This window comes from Argopecten irradians, chromosome 1 (assembly GCF_041381155.1).
Source record: "Argopecten irradians isolate NY chromosome 1, Ai_NY, whole genome shotgun sequence".
In the NCBI taxonomy this organism is placed as follows: Eukaryota; Metazoa; Mollusca; class Bivalvia; order Pectinida; family Pectinidae; genus Argopecten; species Argopecten irradians.
The window spans coordinates 71,166,568-71,185,187 of record NC_091134.1 but is presented as its reverse complement, the minus strand read 5'-3'; the positions used below and the strand labels follow the sequence as shown (position 1 = coordinate 71,185,187).

Genomic DNA, 18,620 nt, shown 5'->3' with positions numbered 1-18,620 from the left:
TGACACATTATAAATAGAGGGCCTCCCCTGTGTTAGGTTTGTCAATGACACATTATAAATAGAGGGCCTCCCCTGTGTTAGGTTTGTCAATGACACATTATAACTAGAGGACCTCCCCTGTGTTAGGTTTGTCAATGACACATTATAAATAGAGGGCCTCCCCTGTGTTAGGTTTGTCAATGACACATTATAAATAGAGGGCCTCCCCTGTGTTAGGTTTGTCAATGACACATTATAAATAGAGGGCCTCCCCTGTGTTAGGTTTGTCAATGACACATTATAAATAGAGGGCCTCCCCTGTGTTAGGTTTGTCAATGACACATTATAAATAGAGGGCCTCCCCTGTGTTAGGTTTGTCAATGACACATTATAAATAGAGGGCCTCCCCTGTGTTAGGTTTGTCAATGACACATTATAAATAGAGGGCCTCCCCTGTGTTAGGTTTGTCAATGACACATTATAAATAGAGGGCCTCCCCTGTGTTAGGTTTGTCAATGACACATTATAAATAGAGGCCCTCCCCTGTGTTAGGTTTGTCAATGACACATTATAAATAGAGGGCCTCCCCTGTGTTAGGTTTGTCAATGACACATTATAAATAGAGGGCCTCCCCTGTGTTAGGTTTGTCAATGACACATTATAAATAGAGGGCCTCCCCTGTGTTAGGTTTGTCAATGACACATTATAAATAGAGGGCCTCCCCTGTGTTAGGTTTGTCAATGACACATTATAAATAGAGGGCCTCCCCTGTGTTAGGTTTGTCAATGACACATTATAAATAGAGGGCCTCCCCTGTGTTAGGTTTGTCAATGACACATTATAAATAGAGGGCCTCCCCTGTGTTAGGTTTGTCAATGACACATTATAAATAGAGGGCCTCCCCTGTGTTAGGTTTGTCAATGACACATTATAAATAGAGGGCCTCCCCTGTGTTAGGTTTGTCAATGACACATTATAAATAGAGGGCCTCCCCTGTGTTAGGTTTGTCACTCTTCTTTCTTTCCGCTTAATTTGCCAGACATCTTTGACGGTGCCTTCTCTTCTGGCTGAAATCAGAAGAGATTTATAATGATACTCACAGTTACTTGTATTTGACTAAGAATTTGTTTCCTTGTCAGTCACCAATTTATTACACTGCTGTAGATTTATCTGAGAGTACCAACACATTGAATGTTATTCTCCTACTTCCCCCGGTTATTTATTATTTGTATTTTTATGTTTTGTTAACAGCCAGGGATCATTCAAAGATTTGTCACATTTTGGAGATGGAGAAAAGTATACAGAGAAAATCTATTGACCTACGTTACATTACTTAACAGTTTCCTGAATTTTTTTTTAATACCATACCTGATTGGTCTCCTTCTCTTCCATTTCCACGTCTTCGTCCTGTTGTGAGGCCTCAGACTCCTCTTCCATATTTGGCAGTGCCTGCTGCTGTTGTTGCTGGTCGTCGGTGGCCGTGTCGAGGGTCTGAGTGTCATGTGACTGGGAGTCTTTGATGTGTTGGTAGAGATCAGACTCTGTCCCTCCCTCATCCTTCTCCTCATCCTATAACACATTACACACAATACTGGTGGACACACATTGCTTCCATGTATCGCCAACATAAAGTAAAAATTTCACTTCAATTTTATTCTCTCTTTCTTATTAACTCACACAAAATCAAATACACATATACTAGTTAATTAATCAGACTCCTCACGTCACTAATGTTACCATAGACTATCCATTCTATATCAGCTTAAAAACTTTAAGAAATCATCAAAATATGGAAATAATGTGAATGAAATAAGAGAAGCTCAAACAAAATAACTGGATTCACTGACAATAACTAATAATATTTGAATAAATCCAATAACAACAGAAACTTTCTACAAGGTGGTTACAGACAACGGCAAAAGATATATTTTACCTGTGCTACATCTTCAGTAGTTTTTAACTTTTTATACTTCTGGTCTTTGGAGCCTAGACTGCGGTCAGAATCTGATTGGCCAGGCTTCCTCTTTAACGGCTGGCAAAACCAGAAAAAAACCAGTATATGTCATGTTTTATAATGTTGTCAAAAACATGGTGTTATTAAATACCAGTTTGCATGTACCACAAGACTAATGTCATTAAGTGAAATAGTATAAGTTTGTATTGCTATGACAACTGCTGTTACTTATCTTTACCTTTTTGTTGTCCTGTTGGGAGGATCCATGAGTCACTTTTGATGAACTTTCACCTTCATGACCTTCCACTTGTTCTGTAGCTGTTGAACCAACTTTGTCATTCTGTAAAATACATAAATGTTCACACATCTTAACACAAAATGTTAACTGTTTATACAAACAAGGAACAAACAAAATCAAATAACACAATAATCAAACATTGTTAACTTGGCAACTTATACTCTTGTTGTTCTATCTGCTGGTTTTTTTACCTATTGCTGTTCATTCTAACTCTCTCCTGTCCGACCCTGACCCTATTCAGTCTTTGTTGATTTTATCTTATGGTTGTTGTTTTTACCTATTGTTCGTTTTTTTACTTATAGTTTGTTTTTTTTACCTATAGTTTATTGTTTTACCTGTTGCTGTTCGTTCAGACTCTTGACTGCCTGACTCCGAGTTTGTTTGTTGTTTTACCTAAAGTATGTTGTTTTTACCTGTTGTTGGTTGTTCTGACTCTGGCCTGCCTGACTCTGGGCTTGTTTGTTGTTTTACCTGTTGTTGGTTGTTCTGACTCTCACCTGCCTGACTCTGGGCCTGTTTGTTGTTTTACCTGTTGCTGGTCGTTTTGACTCTCGCCTGTCTGACGCTGGGCCTGTTTGTTGTTTTACCTGTTGTTGGTTGTTCTGACTCTCGCCTGCCTGACTCTGGGCCTGTTTGTTGTTTTACCTGTTGCTGGTCGTTTTGACTCTCACCTGTCTGACTCTGGGCCTGTTTGTTGTTTTACCTGTTTCTTGTTGTTCTGACTCTCGTCTGCCTGACTTTGGGCCTGTTTGTAGTTTTACCTGTTGCTGTTCGTTCTGACTCTCACCTGTCTGACTCTGGGCCTATTTGTTGTTTTACATGTTGCTGGTCGTTCTGACTCTCACCTGCCTGACTCTGGACCTGTTTGTTGTTTTACCCGTTACTGGTCGTTTTGACTCTCGCCTGTCTGACTCTGAGCCTGTTTGTTGTTTTACCTGTTGCTGGTCATTCTGACTCTCGCCTGCCTGACTCTGGGCCTGTTTGTTGTTTTACCTGTTGCTGGTCGTTCTGACTCTCACCTCCCTGACTCTGGGCCTGTTTGTTGTTTTACCTGTTGCTGGTCGTTCTGACTCTCGCCTCCCTGACTCTGGGCCTGTTTGTTGTTTTACCTGTTGCTGGTCGTTCTGACTCTCGCCTGCCTGACTCTGGGCCTGTTTGTTGTTTTACCTGTTGCTTGTCGTTTTGACTCTCACCTCTCTGACTCTGGGCCTGTCTGTTGTTTTACCTATTTGTTGTTGTTCTGACTCTCGCCTGCCTGACTCTGGGCCTGTTTGTTGTTTTACCTGTTGCTGGTCGTTTTGACTCTCACCTGTCTGACTCTGGGCCTGTTTGTAGTTTTACCTGTTGCTGTTCGTTCTGACTCTCGCCTGTCTGACTCTGGGCCTATGTGTTGTTTTACCTGTTGCTGGTCGTTCTGACTCTCACCTGCCTGACTCTGGGCTTGTTTGTTGTTTTACCCGTTACTGATCGTTCTGACTCTCGCCTGCCTGACTCTGGGCCTGTTTGTTGTTTTACCTGTTGCTGGTCGTTCTGACTCTCACCTGCCTGACTCTGGGCCTGTTTGTTGTTTTACCTGTTGCTGGTCGTTCTGACTCTCGCCTGCCTGACTCTGGGCCTGTTTGTTGTTTTACCTGTTGCTGGTCGTTCTGACTCTCACCTGCCTGACTCTGGGCCTTGGTTGTTCTGACTCTCACCTGCCTGACTCTGGGCCTGTTTGTTGTTTTACCTGTTGCTGGTCGTTCTGACTCTCACCTGCCTGACTCTGGGCCTGTTTGTCTGTTTTTATTTTACCTGTTGCTGGTCGTTTTGACTCTCACACCTGCCTGACTCTGGGCCTGGGTCTGTTTGTTGTTTTACCTGTTGCTGGTCGTTTTGACTCTCACCTGCCTGACTCTGGGCCTGTTTGTTGTTTTACCTGTTGCTGGTCGTTTTGACTCTCACCTGCCTGACTCTGGGCCTGTTTGTTGTTTTACCTGTTGCTGGTCATTCTGACTCTGGCCTGCCTGACTCTGGGCCTGTTTGTTGTTTTACCTGTTGTTGGTTTTTCTGACTCTCGCCTGCCTGACTATGGGCCTGTTTGTTGTTTTACCTGTTGCTGGTCATTCTGACTCTGGCCTGCCTGACTCTGGGCCTGTTTGTTGTTTTACCGCTTGTTGGTTGTTCTGACTCTCGCCTGCCTGACTCTGGGCCTGTTTGTTATTTTACCTGTTGCTGGTTGTTCTGACTCTCACCTGCCTGACTCTGGGCCTGTTTGTTGTTTTACCTGTTGCTGGTCGTTCTGACTCTCACCTGCCTGACTCTGGGCCTGTTTGTTGTTTTACCTGTTTCTTTTTGTTCTGACGCTCGCCTGCCTGACTCTGGGCCTGTTTGTTGTTTTACCTGTTGCTGGTCGTTTTGACTCTCACCTGCCTGACTCTGGGCCTGTTTGTTGTTTTACCTGTTGCTGGTTGTTTTGACTCTCGCCTGCCTGACTCTGGGCCTGTTTGTTGTTTTACCTGTTGCTGGTTGTTCTGACTCTCGCCTGCCTGACTCTGGGCCTGTTTGTTATTTTACCTGTTGCTGGTTGTTCTGACTCTCACCTGCCTGACTCTGGGCCTGTTTGTTGTTTTACCTGTTGCTGGTCGTTCTGACTCTCACCTGCCTGACTCTGGGCCTGTTTGTTGTTTTACCTGTTTCTTTTTTGTTCTGACGCTCGCCTGCCTGACTCTGGGCCTGTTTATTGTTTTACCTGTTTGTTGATGTTCTGTCTCTCACCTGCCTGAACTCTGGGTCTCTCTGTTGTTTTACCTGTTTGTTGTTGTTCTGACTCTCGCCTGCCTGACTCTGGGTCTGTTTGTTGTTTTACCTGTTGCTGGTCGTTTTGACTCTCGCCTGCCTGACTCTGGGTCTGTTTGTTGTTTTACCTGTTTGTTGTTGTTCTGACTCTCACCTGCCTGACTCTGGGCCTGTTTGTTGTTTTACCTGTTTGTTGTTGTTCTGACTCTCGCCTGCCTGACTCTGGGCCTGTTTGTTGTTTTACCTGTTTGTTGTTGTTCTGACTCTCACCTGCCTGACTCTGGGTCTGTTTGTTGTTTTACCTGTTTGTTGTTGTTTTGACTCTCACCTGCCTGACTCTGGGCCTGTTTGTTGTTTTACCTGTTGCTGGTCGTTCTGACTCTCACCTGTCTGACTCTGGGCCTGTTTGTTGTTTTACCTGTTTGTTGTTGTTCTGACTCTCACCTGCCTGACTCTGGGCCTGTCTGTTGTTTTACCTGTTTGTTGTTGTTTTGACTCTCGCCTGTCTGACTCTGGGCCTGTTTGTTATTTTACCTGTTGCTGGTTGTTCTGACTCTCACCTGCCTGACTCTGGGCCTGTTTGTTGTTTTACCTGTTGCTGGTCGTTCTGACTCTCACCTGCCTGACTCTGGGCCTGTTTGTTGTTTTACCTGTTTCTTTTTGTTCTGACGCTCGCCTGCCTGACTCTTGGGCCTGTTTGTTGTTTTACCTCACCTGCTGACTCTGGGGTTGTTTGTTGTTTTTACCTGTTGTTGTTCTGACTCTCACCTGCCTGACTCTGGGCTTGTTGGTTGGCCTGTTTGTTATTTTACCTGTTGCTGGTCGTTTTGACTCTCACCTGCCTGACTCTGGGCCTGTTTGTTGTTTTACCTGTTGCTGGTCGTTTTGACTCTCACCTGCCTGACTCTGGGCCTGTTTGTTGTTTTACCTGTTGTTGGTCATTCTTACTCTCCCCTGCCTGACTCTGGGCTTGTTGGTTGGCTTGTTTGTTGTTGGTCGTTTTGACTCTCGCCTGCCTGACTCTGGGCCTGTTTGTTGTTTTACCTGTTGCTGGTCGTTTTGACTCTCACCTGCCTGACTCTGGGCCTGTTTGTTGTTTTACCTGTTGCTGGTCGTTTTGACTCTCACCTGCCTGACTCTGGGCCTGTTTGTTGTTTTACCTGTTGCTGGTGTTTTACCTGTTTGCTGGTCGTTCTGACTCTCGCCTGCCTGACTCTGGGCCTGTTTGTTGTTTTACCTGTTGCTGGTCGTTTTGACTGACTATCACCTGTCTGACTCTGGGCCTGTTTGTTGTTTTACCTGTTGCTGGTTGTTCTGACTCTCGCCTGCCTGACTCTGGGCCTGTTTGTTGTTTTACCTGTTGCTGGTTGTTCTGACTCTCGCCTGCCTGACTCTGGGCCTGTTTGTTGTTTTACCTGTTGCTTGGTCGTTCTGACTCTTCGCCTGCCTGACTCTGGGCCTGTTTGTTGTTTTACCTGTTTGTTGTTGTTCTGACTCTCGCCTGCCTGACTCTGGGCCTGTTTGTTGTTTTACCTGTTGCTGGTCGTTCTGACTCTCACCTGCCTGACTCTGGGCCTGTTTGTTATTTTACCTGTTGCTGGTCGTTTTGACTCTCACCTGCCTGACTCTGGGCCTGTTTGTTGTTTTACCTGTTGCTGGTCGTTCTGACTCTCGCCTGCCTGACTCTGGGCCTGTTTGTTGTTTTACCTGTTGCTGGTCGTTCTGACTCTCGCCTGCCTGACTCTGGGTCTGTTTGTTGTTTTACCTGTTTGTTGTTGTTCTGACTCTCACCTGCCTGACTCTGGGCCTGTTTGTTGTTTTACCTGTTGCTGGTTGTTCTGACTCTCACCTGCCTGACTCTGGGCCTGTTTGTTGTTTTACCTGTTGCTGGTCGTTCTGACTCTCACCTGCCTGACTCTGGGCCTGTTTGTTGTTTTACCTGTTTGTTGTTGTTCTGACTCTCGCCTGCCTGACTCTGGGCCTGTTTGTTGTTTTACCTGTTTGTTGTTGTTCTGACTCTCACCTGCCTGACTCTGGGTCTGTTTGTTGTTTTACCCGTTTGTTGTTGTTTTGACTCTCACCTGCCTGACTCTGGGCCTGTTTGTTGTTTTACCTGTTGCTGGTTGTTCTGACTCTCACCTGCCTGACTCTGGGCCTGTTTGTTGTTTTACCTGTTTGTTGTTGTTCTGACTCTCGCCTGCCTGACTCTGGGCCTGTTTGTTGTTTTACCTGTTTGTTGTTGTTCTGACTCTCACCTGCCTGACTCTGGGCCTGTTTGTTGTTTTACCTGTTGTTGTTGTTGTTTTGACTCTCACCTGCCTGACTCTGGGCCTGTTTGTTGTTTTACCTGTTGCTGTCGTTCTGACTCTCACCTGTCTGACTCTGGGCCTGTTTGTTGTTTTACCTGTTTGTTGTTGTTTTGACTCTCACCTGCCTGACTCTGGGCCTGTTTGTTGTTTTACCTGTTTGTCGGTTGTTTTGACTCTCGCACCTGTCTGACTCTGGGCCTGTTTGTTGTTTTACCTGTTGCTGGTTTTTCTGACTCTCACCTGCCTGACTCTGGGCCTGTTTGTTGTTTTACCTGTTTCTTTTTGTTCTGACGCTCGCCTGCCTGACTCTGGGCCTGTTTGTTGTTTTTACCTGTTTGTTTTGTTGTTCTGACTCTCACCTTACTGCCTGACTCTTGGCCTTTTTGTTGTTTTAACTGTTGCTGGTTGTTCTGACTTCACTGCCTGACTTGGGCCTGTTTGTTTTGTTATTTTACCTGTTGCTGGTCGTTTTGACTCTCACCTGCCTGACTCTGGGCCTGTTTGTTGTTTTACCTGTTGCTGGTCGTTTTGACTCTCACCTGCCTGACTCTGGGCCTGTTTGTTGTTTTGCCTGTTGCTGGTCGTTTTGACTCTCACCTGCCTGACTCTGGGCCTGTTTGTTGTTTTACCTGTTGCTGGTCATTCTGACTCTGGCCTGCCTAACTCTGGGCCTGTTTGTTGTTTTACCTGTTGTTGGTTTTTCTGACTCTCGCCTGCCTGACTATGGGCCTGTTTGTTTGTTTTACCTGTTGCTGGTCATTCTGACTCTCGCCTGCCTGACTCTGGGTCTGTTTGTTGTTTTACCTGTTGCTGGTCGTTTTGACTCTCGCCTGCCTGACTCTGGGCCTGTTTGTTGTTTTACCTGTTGCTGGTCGTTTTGACTCTCGCCTGCCTGACTCTGGGCCTGTTTGTTGTTTTACCTGTTGCTGGTCGTTCTGACTCTCACCTGCCTGACTCTGGGCCTGTTTGTTGTTTTACCTGTTGCTGGTCGTTTTGACTCTCGCCTGCCTGACTCTGGGCCTGTTTGTTGTTTTACCTGTTGCTGGTCGTTCTGACTCTCGCCTGCCTGACTCTGGGCCTGTTTGTTGTTTTACCTGTTGCTGGTTGTTCTGACTCTCGCCTGCCTGACTCTGGGCCTGTTTGTTGTTTTACCTGTTGCTGGTCGTTCTGACTCTCGCCTGCCTGACTCTGGGTCTGTTTGTTGTTTTACCTGTTGCTGGTCGTTTTGACTCTCGCCTGCCTGACTCTGGGCCTGTTTGTTGTTTTACCTGTTTGTTGTTGTTCTGACTCTCACCTGCCTGACTCTGGGCCTGTTTGTTGTTTTACCTGTTGCTGGTCGTTCTGACTCTCACCTGCCTGACTCTGGGCCTGTTTGTTGTTTTACCTGTTTGTTGTTGTTTTGACTCTCGCCTGTCTGACTCGGGGCCTGTTTGTTGTTTTACCTGTTGCTGTTGTTGTTTTGACTCTCTCGCCTGCCTGACTCTGGGTCTGTTTGTTGTTTTACCTGTTGCTGGTCGTTTTGACTCTCGCCTGCTGACTCTGGGCATGTTTGTTGTTTTACCTGTTGCTGGTCGTTTTGACTCTCACCTGTCTGACTCTGGGCCTGTTTGTTGTTTTACCTGTTGCTGGTTGTTCTGACTCTCACCTGCCTGACTCTGGGGTCTGTTTGTTGTTTTACTCTGTTCTGTTGTTGTTCTTTGACTCTCACCTGCCTCCTGACTCTGGGCCTGTTTGTTGTTTTACCTGTTGCTGGTTCTGTCTCACCTGTCTGACTCTGGGCCTATGTGACTCTCGGGCTGCCTGACTCTTCTGTTTGTGTTTGAACCTTGTATTAAACCTCTCCATGTTTGCTGACTCTGGTCGTTTTGACTCTCACCTGACTCTGGGCCTGTTTGTTGTTTTACCTGTTGCTGGTCGTTCTGACTCTCGCCTGCCTACCTGCTGTGACTTTGGGTTCCTGTTTGTTGTTTTACCTGGATTTGTTGTTGTTCTGACTCCTACGCCTGCCTGAAACTCTGGGCTCCTATTTTGTTGTTTTACCTGTTTGTGGTCGTTTCTGACTCTCGCCTGCCTGACTCTGGGTCTGTTTATTGTTTTTACTCTGTTTGTTGTTCGTCTGCTCTCTCGCCTTCTGACTCTGGGCCTGTTTGTTGTTTTTAACTGTTGTTGGTTTGTTCTGACTCTCGCCTGCCTGACTCTGGGCCTGTTTGTTGTTTTACCTGTTGCTGGTTGTTTCTGACTCTCTCCTGCCTGACTCTGGGCCTTTGTTGTTTTACCTGTTGTTTACTCCTGTTCTCCTGAGGCCTTGTTTGTTTGTTTAACCTGTTGCTGACTCTCACCTGCCTGACTCTGGGCCTGTTGGTTTGTTTTACCTGTTTCGTTTTACTCTCGTTTGCCTGGACTTCTCCTGTCCTGCCTGACCTGTCTGGTTGCCTGTGTGGACCTTGCCTGTTTCGGCCTATATGTTGCGGTTTGTTGTTGTTCTAGACTCTCCCCTGCACTGACTCTGGGCCTGTTTGTTGTTTTACCTGTTGCTGTTCGTTTTGACTCTCACCTTTCCTGACCTGGTCTGTTTGTTGTTTTACCTGTTTTCTGGTCGTTTTGACTCTCACTGCCTGCTCTTGGCCTGTTTGTTGTTTACCTGTTGCTGTCGTTTTGACTCTCACCTGCCCTCTGTTCTGTTGTTGTCTTACCTTTGCTGGTCGTTTTGACTCTCCTACCTGCCTGACTCTGGGGCCTGTTTGTTGTTTTACCTGTTGCTGGTTGTTCTGACTCTCACCTGTGTCTGACTCTGGGCCTGTTTGTTGTTTTAAACCTGGATATGCTGGTCGTTCTGACTCCCAGCCTGTCCTGACTCTGGGCCTGTTTGTTGTTTTACCTGTTGCTGGTTTCCCGTTCGCGTTTTATTTGACTCTCACCTGCCTGACTCTGGGTCTGTTATGTTTTTACTTGTTGTTGGTTGTTCTGACTCTGGCCTGTTGTAAGTTCTAACCTGTTGATGGTCGTTTGACTCTCACCTGCCTGACTCTGGGTCTGTTTGTTGTTTTAGCCCTGTTGCTGATGGTCTGAACTTCACTTCTCGACCTGGGTCTGTCTGTTGTTTTACCTGGTTGTTGTTGTTCTGACTCTCACCTGCCTGACTTCTGGGCCTATTTGTTGTTTTACCTGTTGCTGGTCGTTTTGACTCTCGCCTGTCTGACTCTGGCCTGTTTGTTGGTTTTCACACCTGTTGCTGGGTCGTCTGACTCTTCCACCTGTCTGAACTCTGGGTTCTGGTCTGGTTTGTTTTTACCTGTTTGTTGTTCTATTTTGACTCTCACCAGCCTGACTCTGTGGACTGTTTGTTGTTTACCTGTTGCCTGGTCCCGTTTTGACTCTCACCTGCATGCTGACTCATGGACCCTGTTTGATTGTTTTAAACCTGTTGCTTGGTATGTTCTGACTCTCACCTGTCTGACTCAGGGTCTGTCCTGATGTTTTAAACCTGTTGTTGTTGTTTCTGACTATCACCTGTCTGACTCTGGGCCTGTTTGTTTTTTTACCTGAGCTGGATGTTCTGACTCTCACCTGCCTGAACTCCTGGGTCTGTTTATTGTATAACCAGGTTGCTGTGTCGTCTCTGACTTCACGCCTGCCTGACTCTGGTCCTGTTTCTATTGCCTTAAAACCTGTTGCAGGTCGTTTATGACTCTCGCCTGCCCTGACTCTGAGTCAGAGTTGGATTGTTTTACCTGTTGCTGGTCGTTCTGCCTCGCCTGCCTGACTCATGGGTCTGTTTGTTGTTTTACCTGTTTGTTGTTGTTCTGACTCTCGGCCTGCCAGACTCTGGGCCTGTTTGTTGTTTTACCTGTATCTTGTTGTTGTTCTGGACTCTCGCCTGCACTGACTCTGGGCCTGTTTGTTGTTTTTTAACCTCTGTTTCTGTGTTGTTCTGACTCTCACCTGCCTGACTCTGGGCCTGTTTGTTGTTTTACCTTTTGATGGTGAACTGGTCTGTTTTGACTCTCACTCTGAGCTCTGCCTGTTTGTTTTTTACCTGTTGCTGTTTGGTTTCACCCTGACTCTGGTCTTTTTGTTGTTTTAAACCTGCCTGACTCTGCGTTCACCTGTTCTGTCCTGACTCTTGCCTGCCTTTTACCTGTTGTCTTGGCGTTGACTCTCGACTGCCTGATCTGACTCTGATGGTCTGTTCGGAAATCCTGAAAAGTACCTCAATCTGTGGTCGTTCTGACTCTGCCTGCCTGACTCTGGGCCTGTTTGTTGTTTTACCTGTTGCTGGTTGTTTTACCTGCCTGACTCTGGACTCTGGCCTTTTGTTGTTTTACCTGTTTGTTTTGTTCTGGGCCTCATCCTGCTCTGACTCTGGGTCTTTTGTTGTTTTACCTGTTCCAATTGTCCCGTTGTTCTGACTCTCGCCTGCTCAGTTGACTCTGGGGCCTGTTTGTTGTTTTGATGTTTACTGTTGTTGCAGTGAATTTATTATACACTGTACATGACTCTGGGCCTGTTTGTGCCAGTTTTACCTGTTAATGAGTACCTGTTCTGACTAATTACTGCCCTGATTGGGTCTGTTTGTTGTTTTACCTGTTGCTGGTCGTTTAACTGACTCTCACCTGAAAAACCTGACTCTGAATTTTCCTGTTTTTGTTTTAACACGGTGCCAGGTGTTTGTTTGTTTGGTTCTGCTTGAGTCTCACCTGCCTGACAGGCGGCCTGGGGACCACATGTTTTGTTTTATATCGCTGTTGCTGGTCTGGTTTTTGTTTACGTCTGCACCTGCCTGGACTCTGGGCCTGATTTTGTTGTTTTACCTGTTTGCTAAACATTTGACTCTCACCTGCCTGACTCTGTCTGAAAACGGCTTTTTTAATTGTCGTTTTACGCTGTTTTTTTTTTAAATCACCTGCTGATTTTCTGGGCTGTTTGTTTTACTTCACAAAATTCGACTGTACATCTATCCTAAACATCATGGCTACATGTTGGTAGATACGGCCTTCAGCTGCCACTTGCCGAAGGGTTAATTGTGTTCCACTGCTAAATGTTTGTCTATATTCATTGTCCGTATTTCTATTTGTATCATATTATGTAATTGTGTTCGTTTTGTGTCAAAAATTTGACATTTTTTTTTGTCCACATGATTAGAATTACTTCTTTGTCCCATATTTACCATTTGAAGTAATTCGTATCCTACCATTTATGACTTATGTTTGATGGGATACGGTGTTATCTGGAAAATCCTGTTGATATTACTTCTTTGAACCTTATCCTAAAGAACTAAACGCGTATCATCTTTCAGTATTTTTCACCTATAAATTGTATTTCTGTACTGATTGTATGTACCAGTTTAAGTATGAATACTCCCCTATGAAATAACCTTTTATTTTCTTACCTAATCCATCAGCCTTCTCCTCTCCCTCGTTCTCGTCCAGATTGAGATCCTCCGGTAAGTCCATGGTCTCCGGCTGCTCCTCCTGCTCCTTGTTACCATGGTGAGGGTCTATACGGTCATCATCATACTCAGACTGGCAACACAAATATTCTGGGTTTAGGACATGGAGATCATCATATGATTTTATTTAAAGCTTTGGATCTAGCCTTTTTATAATAGGTAAAGTAAGCCTATAGTACCTGAGTAAGTCATAATAGTTACTACGATCATTATGGTGTATATGATAAAGATAAGACGAGAGTTTTCTCCCATACTTCACAGGGATATTCCGCAGTTGCTAGGGAAAAGATATCTCTATCTTACACAGGGGGGTGTAAGACAGCCCACACGTGCTAGACAATAACGTGACGTCATCAATACATGTTGCGTAATAGCGGCGAGCATTGTAGATGACATCATCAACTTTGACGCATAACGACGTTCCTGCGATAATGGCGCGATGAAAAAGCTGGAAACCAAGTGGAATTTCGTCATTTTACTACTAAGTATGTGAGAAAAAGAATCAAACATGGGTCTGTGAAGTGGACAGGAATATCTCAACCCTCGTGGAAGATTGTGGCAAGCCTCGGGTTGACCGGCCAAAATCTTTCACTCGGGTTGAGATATCCCAGCCCACTTCACAGACCCATGTAAGATTCTATTATTCTCTTAGCCCAGACAGGAATATCCACAGTTTTATCGGTGTGAGATTTTTCTATCTCATCCTAGGGTAAAGACAAGCTACACAAGATCTTTGCACGTGCTCAACAATTAGTCGATTTTCCAATTGTACGAGTCTTAAGCGGCGCGCCTATTTTCTTCAATGACATAAGCGATATGCCAGACATACGCGAAGCGAAAGTAGGTTTTCACTACATGCAGACAATCCGAAACCTGGCCTGAAATGAAGTAAAAATAGGGTAAAACACATTTGTTGGGGCATCTGCAATAGTGAATCCATGTTTAGTAGCAAAGAATAAATGCACAGGGTCACGTTGATTAATTTCCCTACGACAAATCGGCAGTTTGAACGATGTAAAGTGTAAATAAAGCGACACAAATATGTTAAAAAACATTATGTTGCGAGGAGAACTAGGACCACAAAATACCCAGATACCCAACCTGCATGTTGAACATCATGTATTGCAATAAAAGCAGCAAAACGGAGACCTAAACAAGACATCATCAACTTATACCATAGATCTACATATGCATGGACTAATCCCTATTGAGATTCCTCCTCTAGACTCTTTTATATTAGGACGTCTGATAGAGTCTAGAGGAGGAATCTCAATAGGGATTAATGCATGGACATGTAGGCCTAAGCTCTTACACGTACAAATGTAGCTATGACAGTTGTTTAGTAACTCTCATATTGAATTAAGGCATCGTAATATCTGCAGCATTTATTTTAATCTCTTTTAGAGTACCTTATGATATCTCAATAACATATATAACAATGTTTTATGTATGATAGATAGAGAATCTTAATCAGACTTACATTTTTTTATTATGATTTATTAGGACAATTGATGGATGCAGGCTTGAAGCCTCTATATCCATATCAACAATATGCATTCATAAAATAAGTAAATAAATTCCAGTATATCAATGGCTATGATCCTACAATATAGACAATTAGATTTTAAAACAAATATTTTTCCAGTGTTTATGTAACATTACTTCAAAGTTGTATACAGTATCTGCATCTATAATATGTTGCGGCAAATTATTCCATATGTCTACTATTCTGTTACTGAAGAAATTCTTTCTTAATTCTAAATTGCAACGTTTCTTAAAAATTTTCTCAGAGTGACCTCTCTTGCCTGTACTGTCCATTTGGAAAAAGTTCTCAGTGACTCTATGATCATATATGTTTTTAACTATTTTAAAAACAGTTATAATGTCCCCTCTAGTTCTCCGATGTTGTAAAGTTGGAAGATTTAGTCTTTCTAAGCGTTCCTCGTATGTTAGGTTTTTGAGTCCCGGAATAAGTTTTGATGCCCTTCTCTGGACATGATTGAGTGTCTATGAACACTGTGGAAAGTGGCATATCAAAGCGTTTAAGGAGATTAATAAATTTAATATTATCAAGCCATGAGTGTGAGATTCTATTCAATTCTATATCAGATCAGTACAATTGTGTTATGGAAATCTAGATAGAACTTATCAACTTTCCATTTCAAGAGTGGTGGAATCAAGCTTGGAGTTGACATTTTTGTCAACAGAGACACTTGTGTGACATCATATTTTGATCATGACGTCATTATTTGTACCTATGATGTCTCAATAGTATTTTTAATTTACAGGTGTGTTGTGATATTAAATGGCATTGCTAAACAGGCCAGTTGATTAGTTATGTGATAAATATACATTTGTGCTAGATATTATAACATGTCAAACTACTGTATATATATTTTAAGAATCAAGCAAAATGCCAAGTCTACATCCTTATCCTTCTGTGATTCTAGCTAGTGGTTGTCATTTAAATAGTACCATTTACAATTTATATTGAATAAATAACTTTCTAGTGCTATTGTTACTTAGACATGACAAATTGCCCAAGCTAGAATCCAGTACATGTTGAAAAGACAATGTGACATCTCAATACTTTCACATTTTGAAGGAGCTGTACCCTTTAAAGTAAAGCCAGTTTTGGACCAAACTAATTGAATTTGCGGTGCAATACGTCTTGTGCAATCTTGAGAAGCAATTCATGGAAAAATAAAAAATCACTCAATTGTAATAAATTTGTCATTTTATTCACTTATTTGTATAAAAAGTGTGTGCTTTATTGCTTATTTGTAACAGCATACACTAAATGTTTAAATAAATGCTATTAAAAAAAAGGTAATGATCTATCAAATCCAATGAGTATATCCCTGTTTGGGTGTATTATAAATATCATGGTCATATGACGGTAATATTCAGATTTCTCAGAAATAATTGATTTATTGTTAACTTATTAATGCGATTTTATGCAATGAAACCTCTTTTGATTACATACGTTTCAATGAGTATGGAGATTTTATCTCAATCACTTTCTTTTTGTGTTGTTTACATGAGGAAATCCCATATACACTGTAACCAATATATATGGAAGTTCACATCAGATATAGACCTTTTTGCTCTATATGCACTATTTTTAATAGACCTAAATGATTTTATATACAGGTCCTGAAGAACTAGGTACTTTTTTCCTTCTTTCCCATTGAAATGCAGAGACACCTGGTTCATACTTTGCTATGATAGATTCCAGCAATGATTGTGGACAGTGATGACAATCTATTGTGTCACAAATCTTGTGGAAGTTAAAAGCTGTCAGTCGGCCATATTGCATCATCTTCCAGACTTAATTTCCAGACTTCCCACAGGGGCTGGTCTCGATATCCTCAACAATTTTTGGTGCATAATTTCCAAGATTCTCTATCAATTGTTCTAAGGTTGAATTAAAATCTCACTCATGTTCTTAATCTGATTGTCAATTGAATAGGCAAGACATGAAGTGGTCTAATTCCTCTGTGACTGTTCAAATGATTCATCCATATTCTCATACAATATATCCATTTTCTGAGTGTCTGGATGCAGCTGAAATATGAATAAAATAACTTGATTTTAGGCTGTCCTTCTAGATCTGTACATTCACTACTTAACACATTTTCATACAAACATCTTTTGTAGGAACAACACTTACTGCAATACAGTAAGGAATAGCTAGTTTTTAACATTACATATATAAAATTATCTATAAGAGCACTTTAATTTCCATGAAACAACATGTTAGTAGATTTATAGATTTGATCATGTGATTCCTTCACAGTTGGTTTTTATTAGTTTGACACCCTATTAATAACCAAGGTCATGTAACGACATGTCAGGTTTATTTGTGGAGGAAAGCCACTGATAAGTGGTCAGTTCCTACCAATTGCTCCACATGGGATTCTAGCTTGCAAACCAGAGGTAGAGGGCTTGTAGTAGTATGTCGAGACATAAACCACTCGACCACTGCACCCAACCCCCCTCCTCCCCATTGATAATGAAAAGATTTCATATAAGGTTACCAAATCTTTTGGTTTGATTGATTAATCCAAACCTTAGTAAAACAAATATTGAAAAATTAGCAACTTGTTTCTTAGCATTTATTAGCATAAAAAAATCCTGCATATACCGCCGTTGTACCTGTTTCAGTTTCGCAGTGAAGTTTTTATGTCCAAAGATTCTCTGTCACAGGCAAGACATGAATCGTAGGTGTCCAAAGTATTCTTTCTCACCCCATGATGATCAGATCATTCAATACAGCTAGAATACCTGTAAAGTATGATAAATATAAGTTCAGCACATACCTTATGCATACATTTTCTACAGGTTTATGTTTTTTTTCAGTTCCAAATGCATCTGTAATGCATTTTCTTATATTGAAAAAAAAAACCAAGAAAAATACAGATATATTTATAGTACTAGTAAGTACAGTAGTAATGTAATTTAATCCATTTCAGCTATATACTTGTTGTAAATTTGTATGTGTACTTTCAACCTATGACCTATATAAAAAAATCTAGTGAAAATGAAGTTTGATTACTAAAGATGCTTCATCGCCGACAGAGCGTAAATAATTATTATCATTTGGACAAAAAATTAAGATTAAATGTGTATTTATATTACATCTAACTAACACAAAAATAAATATATACCAATGATTTATTTTGCTATTGTTGTCTGCACAATCAATACCTAATTCCATATGACTTTACCACCACACCTCCCAACTGGGAAAAGTTATACAACAAAAGGGGCTGCAATAGAGGCTCCAGCCTGGTTTCAAAAGTCATCCTGAGGAAATTATTGTTTGAGGAGCTTTTTTCCAAGCTGATAATTTAATAAACATATATTTTGACTTTGCAAATGATTTCTTAAACATATACTTCATTACTGTTTATAAAACGACATGATTGTTTTTATCAGATAATCGAAATATATTTTTTATTTTGGTCTACATTTTTACTAACCTGTCAATAAAAATGCAGTTGGCTGACATGACCTCTCCCGTGGATTTCTTTATGGAAAACCATAAATGGCAATATTTCCAGTTCATGAAGATCTGATATCGCCTTAGCCAGGAACATTATACAAATGTTGCCAGTATATGTTGAAGATCAAACTTTTAGCATGCCGGCTGTCAACAAATAATCGGCAGACCTCACAACTCCTATATGCTCCGAGTCTCATTTTGTCAGTAATCAGACGATTGTGTATAAACGGTAGTCAAAAATATCATACAAGATAAATGTTGGTGATCGAGATGTAAAATCTAGATCTAATGTTATAATAGATCGGGTGATTTCACTGCCTCACACAGTTCTGAATCAATAAGCTCAACTTTTTAAAAATTGTACGTAGAGATCCCTAACTGATAGGTACATTGATGTAAAGCTTAAATATATTAAGTCATTGCTCGCTGCCATTTGTAAATAAAGTAATTCCGGAAGTGTTTTGTGTCTGGTGTTGGCGATTATAAAGGTGAAAACCAAACCGGAGAGTCCGATTCCGTCATGACGGAAAATGGACTATTGCATGATGTCACGACAACATTATCATGACGTTGCAGTAATAGTATTATAACGTCACGACAACAATGAAATGCCTTCACAGAGATGGCGAAGATGGCGTTTCATTAAGGTCACGTCATCCTCGCTTGTATAAGTGACACATTTATTAGAGACACAAAGTGGTGCACGGGATAAGAGAAAAAGAATTATTCACCCTCTTTGGGTAGAGAAAAGAGATCTCAACCCTCGGGATAAAGTTCTTAAGCTGTCAAACACTCGGCAAAGCCTCGTGTTTGACATTTTAAGAATCTTACCCCTCGGGATGAGATTC

The 18,620-nt window shown here is 42.2% G+C and overlaps 2 protein-coding genes and 1 long non-coding RNA gene across 3 annotated transcripts in view; all 3 read right to left on the bottom strand.

The window, feature by feature from the left end:
* Nucleotides 1-986: 986 nt before the first annotated feature.
* On the bottom strand, nt 987-9,160 carry LOC138311971 (uncharacterized protein DDB_G0290301-like). Its single transcript, XM_069253104.1, has 6 exons — nt 9,059-9,160; nt 5,077-5,118; nt 2,172-2,273; nt 1,913-2,011; nt 1,348-1,548; nt 987-1,046 (listed from the first exon to the last, which is right to left on the bottom strand). The coding sequence occupies exons 1-6, from the start codon at nt 9,158-9,160 to the stop codon at nt 987-989; spliced, it is 606 nt and encodes a 201-aa protein (XP_069109205.1).
* A 178-nt stretch (nt 9,161-9,338) lies between these two features.
* Nucleotides 9,339-18,620, bottom strand: part of LOC138311865 (midasin-like) — a 118,146-nt gene continuing 108,864 nt past the window's right edge. Inside the window, exons 87-89 of the mRNA XM_069253045.1 lie at nt 12,705-12,837; nt 9,844-10,112; nt 9,339-9,518 (exon numbers count right to left, since the gene is read on the bottom strand). Of these exons, the coding sequence (XP_069109146.1) occupies nt 9,339-9,518; nt 9,844-10,112; nt 12,705-12,837 (582 nt within the window). The remainder of the gene's footprint in view (nt 9,519-9,843; nt 10,113-12,704; nt 12,838-18,620) is intronic.
* LOC138307423 (uncharacterized) lies at nt 15,076-18,313 on the bottom strand. The gene is made up of 3 exons (XR_011205987.1): nt 17,750-18,313; nt 16,923-17,051; nt 15,076-16,331 (listed from the first exon to the last, which is right to left on the bottom strand). It is a non-coding gene; the product is annotated as an uncharacterized lncRNA (long non-coding RNA).